This window comes from Morone saxatilis, unplaced genomic scaffold (genome assembly GCF_004916995.1).
Source record: "Morone saxatilis isolate NCDOM2014 unplaced genomic scaffold, NCSU_SB_2.0 Contig11, whole genome shotgun sequence".
Classification (NCBI taxonomy): Eukaryota; Metazoa; Chordata; class Actinopteri; family Moronidae; genus Morone; species Morone saxatilis.
In genome coordinates this window covers 1771947-1781156 of record NW_023339663.1, presented here as the reverse complement: position 1 = coordinate 1781156, position 9210 = coordinate 1771947, and the positions used below count along the sequence as shown (strand labels likewise).

At 40.0% G+C, this 9210-nt stretch overlaps 1 protein-coding gene across 1 annotated transcript in view; it reads right to left on the bottom strand.

The window, feature by feature from the left end:
• The window catches only part of LOC118320854 (multiple epidermal growth factor-like domains protein 11), a gene marked incomplete in the record, with an annotated part of 94827 nt that overhangs the window by 9129 nt on the left and 76488 nt on the right, over nt 1-9210 (bottom strand). The window contains 3 exon segments of the mRNA XM_035651977.1: nt 4-62; nt 476-604; nt 6171-6305. Of these exon segments, the coding sequence (XP_035507870.1) occupies nt 4-62; nt 476-604; nt 6171-6305 (323 nt within the window).

Genomic DNA, 9210 nt, shown 5'->3' with positions numbered 1-9210 from the left:
GGCTCCGTTGTGACAGTTACATGTGTGGATGCAGTCTGGGCCCCACGAGCCCTGAGGACACGCTGCCAATAACACACACACACACACACACACACATTGTTAGAGAAACACACACACACACACACACAATCTCTTCTTAAACACACTAACAAACGCCACCAGCCTGAGGACCGGACGTGAGCAGGACGGTCTGTGCCTTCATTAGCTTCACAAGTGATGGAGTGATGGCGGTATCTGTGCTTCAGTGTAAGATGGGTAATTAATGTCAGAGCCGATCGAGTAATTGCCTTCCAGTTTGTTTTTTTCTCCACCACTCGTCTCTGAGTGGTTCATGGTCAACTTAAGCGCGAATCGAGTGACTAACAGAGCGCAGAGGAAATTAATTTTAGTCGCTTCTTTCTTAAAAAACAAAAAAACCCCAAAGAATTAAGGGCCAGTGAGTGCCGAGGTGAGAGATTATTTGTTTGCGTCTTACGTTTGGAGCAGTCCTCGCCGATCCATCCCGGGTAGCACTGACAGGAGCCGTCGATGGGGTTACAGGTGCTGTTGTTGGTGCACAAACACGCCTCCACACAGGCTTTACCGAACTTTCCACTGGGACACACTGACACACACACAAACACATGCAGTCACTTATTATGATCACTGGTAGTGTAGAAATACTCTTAAAGCAGCCTTCTCTGTTGATTCTGGCGCCCCCTGTGGATTACAGCGGTAGTGATTCATTGATTTCAAGGGGAATTCAACCCAGTGGCAGATATTAAAGTCCATTTTACCCTTTAAGATCACATCCTTTGTATGACACAAAATATTACAAAAACTCAATTTCTTTGTATTTTTATATCATGATACAATCATTTTATCTTCCTGTAAAACTAAATGTGACGCGTGCTTACGTAAACATGACCTGATTTCAACCAATAACATCCTGACATTCATCCGTCAATCAATCTTCAACTTTTAGCAAGAAGGGTCACAAGATGTTAACAAAATATGTTTAGAAGAATAAAATGCAAATAAATTAAGTTTAAAAGAAAATACGATTCAATGAAAATTAAAAGTCTCTTTTCAGAACAGGAAGCTTTACTGACCTTCGCTTTCAATAAAACATTCAGATCTAAACTCACGTTAATCAGCATTAATTAATTAATTTGATGTGAAATGAGTTTTTCAGTTTATAGGTTGTTTGTTTTACCAACTGATGTTAAAGAAGTGAATAAACTGATTGTCTCTAATGTGATGAGCTCCAGAAAACAGAAATAAAAAAAGGAGCTGGAGGAAGCTACAAGTTAGTCTGTTAATCATTTTAGGGAAATGCATCCTCATCCTGTTGCTTAAGGATGTAATATTTCTTTCTTTCTACTTTTTTTTAATATTCAGATTTCACTAAATGCAGTTAAACCGATAAAACCACTGAGACACAGATTCTGTAGCGTCTGACAACCTGATAATATATTAATGTGCTCTGGGGTTTCTGGTTTCCAGTCAACATGAGCGCACGCGCTGCTGCTACTCCGTTTACACATCAACGTAGCGTTAAATATGTGAGTTTATTAAGTTAATTAGTATCTTATAAAACTTCATAAACAAGCGTTTGCAGTGTTACTCCCCGGACAGGACAGAAAGAGGAAATATCATATGACATTTTAAACAGCTCAAAATTAGAAATATTATGAGCTGGCATTTAGTTTGACCTTACCTTAATGTTTAATGAGTTGTTTGCATTGCATAATCAGGACTGCACAATACGAGATACAGCGTGTGCTTGAAGTAATCTTCATAAAACATTACAGCCCTATTACATTTTTATGAATTTCTTCCTAATGTTAATGTTTGGGTATAAATAAAAACATTATATATACATAAGCTATGCAGATATTCATTATTATAACATTTTGCACATATTTGCATTTTACTACATTTTCCACCTGTTACATAAAAAGTATTGTCTTCATTAATAGCTTCTGCCTGTGTGTGCTTATAATAGCCATTAGCCAGCCGTGCGTTGTTTCACTAAAACCCAGACGGAGATTCTTTACTGTGAATATGAGCGCAATAATGATTATCATGAAAGCTTTAATGAAGTCCACACTTATGTAACACTTACCAACGTCTGACTATTAGTTTGTAAAGTTTGGATCAAAGTACACCGTACGTACAGGACGTATAAATAAAAGGAGTTTATAATTAGCAGGAGAGGGACTGTTCAGCAGCTCCCTGATGATCTTCTGTTAACTTTTAATTATTCATTTCTCAGATGCACTAACAGTGACGCCATTACAATACTTTGGTCCGGAGTGAAATATCCAGATTGGAGTTGTGAAATCAGCTTTACCTTCAGCTTAATGCTAACATGCTATAGCATCACAGTGTAAAACATTCTTATACTTTTATACTTTTATACTTATATACACAACTTAGTCCATACAAGGCTTCCGAACTCTTATATCCTTATTCCACCACTGGACCACTCAGATCATTATACTTTTCATAACTAATTTTACTGACTTGCCTTCCCTGCTACGGCGGTATAAGTTGCATTGCGATATGTGTATGTTGTTTATTTTATCTGTATTTATAACCTGTGCAGCACTTTGGAATTTTGTTAGCAATATACTTTAGCATTAAGCTAAAAGATTAAGTAAATCTGAGATTGTCAGAAGGACGATTTAACCAGAGTTTGTGATTGTTGGAAACACTAACAGAGACGGTTTTAATGAGTTTTATTCTGTTTCTGTCCACTTTGAATGAAGTTACGATGATCTGAAGGTAAAATGAGTGTTTTTGTCTCTGAGAGTCTGGATGGAGTAGTGAAGTGATTTAAAATTTTACAGGGCTGCGTTTGTGTTTAGAACTCCCAAAAAGGTGCTATCCCTTTGTAGGGATCCTTGTCATAATTCAATTCAATTCCAATTCAATTGCCAATTCATTCATTCAATTTTACTTGGTATAGGCCGCCAAAATGCATAACAGAAGTTATCTCAAGGAACACCTTTTCAAATAGCAGCGTCTAGACCGAACTGCCTTATAACATTTACAGAGACCCCATACCAGTACCCACCATAGCGCAAGATTGGCGACCCGCCCGGGCAAGGAAAACCTGGCCTTGTTAACGGGCCCAGAAACCTCGGCGACAGACCCCTTCTCGGCTCCTGAAGGTGGCAGTGGTCATCGCCTTGAACCAGTTGGGGAGAAAGAGAGAGAGAGAGGTAGAAGAGAGAGAGACAAGAGACAGAGGACAGAGACCACGCCAACCAAGATGTACAGGCAAAACAGAAGCAACAACTACAACTTCGAAAGCAGCAATGAAATCCGATGACGATCATGAAAAAGACGGTGACGACGGCGACAGCTAGAAACGACGGGGAACAGCGATCACGGCCGGACCAACCCCAGCAACGCGCACAAGAAAAATAGTCTACAGCAACAACTAAGTAATCAAAAATAATAATGACTGCCAAGACACCTGACAAGACAACCTGAGTCTGCAGCTGGGAAAAGCAAACTACTACTGTTGTGGAACAAACCAAACAACCTACTGTGTTGGAACAAACAACAACAGCTGTCGCTAGTGTACACAAATTTGACGGCGCCCATCTTTGTTCTAAAAAACAAGATTAGTTAACGTTACACAAACAGCCCATTAAGGGTTATTTCGACAAAGCAGACAAAGTTTTAGTGATTTTTATTTTAGTTCTTCCCAGTCCAGTTTGAAGTGTGTTTTATGATTATCTGCTTGGTAAAATTACTGGTTTTGTCAACTGGTTGGCTGTAACGCTCACTTGCTTTGGTCTGTGATGCTAGTGCTCAGTGCGACTTCTAGTGGAATTGTGTGCATATAACCTTAAAATATTTATAAAGAACAATGGAAGGAGGATATATGGAATAATTACTTATTACATTTAAATAAAAAAAAAACTACTACTTACTATAATTACCAGAGAAGTTCCTGTGTGCGCTGCCTTACAACTGATGTGTGCAGCTATAAAGGTATTCCTGGACAGCAGTGATTATGACTATCTTGATGTGTGTCAGGGTGAATTTAATTTTGTGTTTCATTAATTTCCAGGTAAAGCCTCCTAAGGGCTCACGATTTGAATAATTCAGTTAATGAATCCTTATTTATTTTGGTTGTCTGCTGGAGGAGAAACGCCCAATGTGACGGAAAAAAAGATTCTGTTAGTTAAAATAATGACTTAGCATCTCAAAATATTTTTTTATTATTTTCACTTTGTGATATTATGTCAATATTTTTTTTGTTTTTCATTACAATGACTAACAGAATCCAGGGTTTATATGGGCTCCCACAGAAACCATGTCTCCTTCCTAAAAGGAGATTTCCTGTTGTGTAAATCCTGAAAAACAAATGTGATTTCTTGCTTTTAAGTGGTGAAAACCCTTTTCGTCTCAGTTAACGGTTCATTCTCACACACAACAAGCTGTTTTCTTCTGAGACCCAACAGAGGGTTCAGCAGTCAATAACGTCATTAGCTCGTACAAAAGGGTATCAAACATGGAGAGAACGGGGATGAAGTGTGACTTGCTCTTCAGGCGGTTAAAAGCCTCCGTGCTGGACATCTGATTTATCCAGGCTCGCCCAGTTATCTATGGGGCCTGCTCAAAGATGCAGCGGCCAGCAGAATGGCTAATGTAGGACAGGGCATAACTAAGGCCGTCTTCATGTTTAATGATGATGAATATTTCACAGCACACTCCTCCTGTGTCGCTATTTAAAATTCGACTTGGCAACGAACCTTGGACCAACTGTCTTCATTGGAGAATTAACACCTGTTTGACCTGCAGAGGAGCTAAACCGTACAGCAGTAATGATGTACTGGAGGAGCTGACAAAAAGAGTATTCAGATAAAACCAAGAGGTGGGAGAAGTTGTAAAAAAAGAAAGAGGACACAGAAAGTGTCCAAGGTTTTAGATTTTCTTTCATTAACGTATACATCCTGGGGCTTCGCTTTGTATGCAGGGCTTTAGTTATAAACTGCACTTAATAAGAAAAAAACTGAGTTTTACAACAAAAGAAGGTTGCGCAGATGAAGATGTCAAGAGGCTGACTGCAGTGGTTAAATCATACACCAGCTGTGTTCTGTCCTGTTGCTAAATAACCTGGTTATGAGTTAAAAAACAGCTCTTGAAGGCTGTGAAAGCTGTGGAGTTGCTGCCATTACAAAACGGCATCAAATAAAGAAATGTGAATAAAATAAATCCTGCACCAAACTTTTCTGGCCGAAAACTCAAAAAAACTGAACCCGGAAACGGTGCACGCAAAACAGCGACTGCACTCCATGTCACCCTGTGTGACATGGGTCTAAAAATACGGTGGTCACAATCTGTGTCAGACTGTACAATATCAGGTTGGAGCCCATGGTGCTGCTGTCAAGGCTTCGGCCACAGCTCTTTTTAAAACTGTATTTAAAAAAACTTTCAGAGTCAGTCGGAGCATTCTGCATCATTTCATGTCGCAATTGGATTGGTTGGGTTGTGGATTTGATTATTAATGGAGCGAGCGTCGGTGTCATTTACACTGAGGACGCTGGGCAGTTTGTTCTCTTATATATCAGCGGTTCCCAACCTGGGGACCTGATCTATCAGCAGAAATGTAATATAATATTAAGTATATAAGGTATTTTTTCACTTTAAAGTTATTTGCTGCTATTTGAGTTTGAGTTTGAGTTTGACAGTTGCCTTGAGGTAGTTTGAATTTGTTCGACTTTTATAAATAAAATAGCATCAGCAGTGATTTGTATATATTAAAATGCCTAATGGCCAAATTGAACTTCATGTCGGGCCAACTTTGAAAAGCCCTAACGAGAGAAAGGAACTATCAAATTGCATTATGGGGAATGCAGGATTCATGTTTTTGGAGCTTGAGCCAAACTAGAGACTGAAAGTCAGGATCTCTGTGCCTCTGCTGCTTTTATTTTGACCATTTTCTAAAATAATCTGTATCTGAAGAATCCTCTGAAGGGGAAGTCGCTGGAGTGAATTTGAGATGTAGAAAGTATTTTTTTTAACCACGTCACACTTTTCACTTTCACTTTGGTCTTTGCACATAAACTTTGAGTCAAAGAAGATCTTGAAGGCTTTATCCTGCTCAAACTCTGCACTGAGGAGTTCAAGGAGAGAGCATAGGGAGAGCAGCTGGAGTTACGACTTACCCTGATTGCACAGCGAGCCAAAGAAGCCAGAGAGACACTCACAATGGCCGCTGACGTGGTGGCACGCGCCATCGCTGTGGATACACTGAGGACACGACTGGCTGCAACGGTGGCCGTAGAAACCAGGCGAACACGCTGCAGAGAACACACACACACACACACGCACGCACACACACACACACACAGTTAGGATGTGGGAGAACACACAAGGCCTTTCTCATATCCCAGTTTGTACATCCTCGCCTCCTTTCCTCTTATAAAACAAATATAATAAAAATCTAGAATATAAAAAAAACACACTATATATAATACATTAAATATGGTTAACTGGGTGTCAGGGATGTCATTTTCTTTTCAATCATGAACAATACAGCTGCTCAGTTTATTGCACTGTTATGTATAAATATATTAGTTTTTAATTGTGTGTTCTGTACTTTCAGGGGAAATTGAGTCAAACTCCCTTTCAGAAATATCCCATTTTAACAGTTCCTATGTGTCCAACAATTCGGCATCAATATAACCCGTAAACTGGAATTAATGTCACTGAATGTCAGACTTTCTGCTCTCTCGCTGCTGACAGTCGGCTAAAAGCTGTCAGTAGAAAGGTGGAAACCTCTTCATGAACTCCGGATCACGCAATGGATGGATCCTTTCACTGGCGGACATCTTTCCTCAGTTCAACGAGAGAGAGAGAGGACGGAGGAGAGAGGAGAGAGGACAGAGGACAGAGGACAGAGGAGAGAGGAGAGAGGACAGAGGAGAGAGGAGAGGAGAGAGGAGAGAGGACGGAGGAGAGAGGAGAGAGGAGAGAGGACGGAGGAGAGAGGAGAGAGGACAGAGGAGAGAGGAGAGAGGAGGGAGGAGAGAGGAGAGAGGAGAGAGGAGAGAGGAGAGAAGGGGGAAGGAGAGAGGACGGAGGAGAGAGGAGACAGGACGGAGGAGAGAGGAGGGAGGAGAAAAGGGGGAAGGAGAGGACGGAGGAGGAACAAATTAGAGAAATGAGAAAGGTCCAGTGTGTGTGAGAGAGAGAGAGAGCGAGAGAGAGAGAGAGAGAGGGAGAAGTCCCTTTCCAAACTTTCTGATTAGTTCTCTGATTAGTTCTTTGATCATTATAATAATGGATTTCATGGTCCACTTAATACCAATTTAAGCAAACTCCACGTATGTGAAAGCTTAATATTGTCCGTGTCCACCATACTTATATATGTGTGTGTGTGTGTGTGTGTGTGTGCGGAGGTCAACCTGTTGGCCGTGTTGGCTTTCCTTTGTTTTCCTTTCACCGCAGATCTTCCCTCATGCGTCTTCCTGAGGCCTTTAATTTGCTTTAATTAATGTTACTCTAAGTGGTGAGACAAGCCGGTGCAGACTGCTCTACCGCTCCTCTCACGCTACAGGATTTTCCTAATTAAGATAATTGCCTAAACTGTGAACCGAGAGCCCTTAAATTTATCACCCTGATGTCGGGAGAGGCAGAGGGAAGCTGGTGTGTGTTACATACATGTATCAACAGAAAGGCACGCCGTCACACTGGATTCACACTGCAGACTAAATCAACAAGTAGCCTCTGACTCAAGCAGGCTGTACAGTAGATGATCCAAAGTTCCTCCCTTAAAATAAACCCTTCTGACACCTGATTGTAGAACGCACTCCTCACCTGTTTTAGATGTCTGTTTAAGACGTAAAGAAAACATGGAGGCTCCTCTGGAAACATTAGAATTTCTCCTGAACTGTCTTTAAACACTGAGTGAGAGGAAAAAAACTGTAGAGACAGAATATTTTCTCCCTCTGTGAATTAAGGGTTTCTTTTGACCAGTTTGATTACAGAGAATACAGTACCAATGTGACAGGACTCTGACTCCAGGATCGATAAAGACACGGCAGATTCAGGCTGAGGTGGGAATGGAGGGAATTTATCAGTCAATTACAAACTGATATTTATTGATTTATCCCCTCCTCGTCATCTGTTTCTCAGATTATATTTTTTTAAATATACTTTTTTTGTATGTTCTGTAATTATAACTCAATAAAATGCAAATGATAAAATACCAACAAAATCATCCCTAGCAGGAAATCATACCACAGTTAACAGATATATTCATTACCAAAAAAAAGCTGACCGGTGCCATTAAATGCATTTAAATAACTAATATAATTAAATAAACTGCTTAAAAAATGTTAGCTAGTTGATTTGTCTGAGTTCGCGTTCAGCCTTTTCTCCACAACATTTCTGAGGGAAATTGTACTTTTTACTATTTCTTTGGCTTTTGGGTTCTTTTGCAGAGCACATTATAGTTTATAATATAGTGAGTTTTGGTGAGCAACACTGAGTGTAAACAGAACAGTGTTCACCTGGCTGTGAGGGTTTCTACGGGTCTGGAAAGACAATCACGTGTAATTATAAAAAAAAAAAAAAGAGCCTCTGAACACGAGTATCTGCACATTCATCTAATCACACACAAGCTTTCGGTCATAAACCTTCCTCAGACCAAATTCCCTGATGGTTTGTGGCCAAAAGCGTGTATGAAATAAAACTGTGCCAATATATCCTAATGTGTGGAAGCTTGTATCTACAACTTTTCAATTGCAGCAAATTGCATTGAGACACTACTTAAGTGATCCGGGCAAGAGTGAAACTCAGATGGATTTTGGCAATAGCAGTGCCTGAAATGGACCTCTGATTTTTGTCCACATGAACACCCTTACTTCCCACCGTACTCTGCCTCTGATTGGATATTGTCTTTGTTGGTTTGGTCGGGTAGGTTCAGGCAGGTGGAATACAGCTGGTAGAAAAGAAAAATCGGAGGAAACATGTTCTGCATTTTCATCTTCTTTCCTAAACTCACATTGTTCTGTTGTTTTATAGAATAAACCTGCATCAATACGTCTTATTGATAATTCTTTTCTCATCTTTATTTCCATATTTGGTGTTGAGGTAATCCAAAAGTAACCGAAAGTACTCTAGTTACTTTAATATTGTGATGCTTGGATTAGGTTACTGACTCTTTTTGAACAGGTAATTAGTAATTGTATCAGATTACAT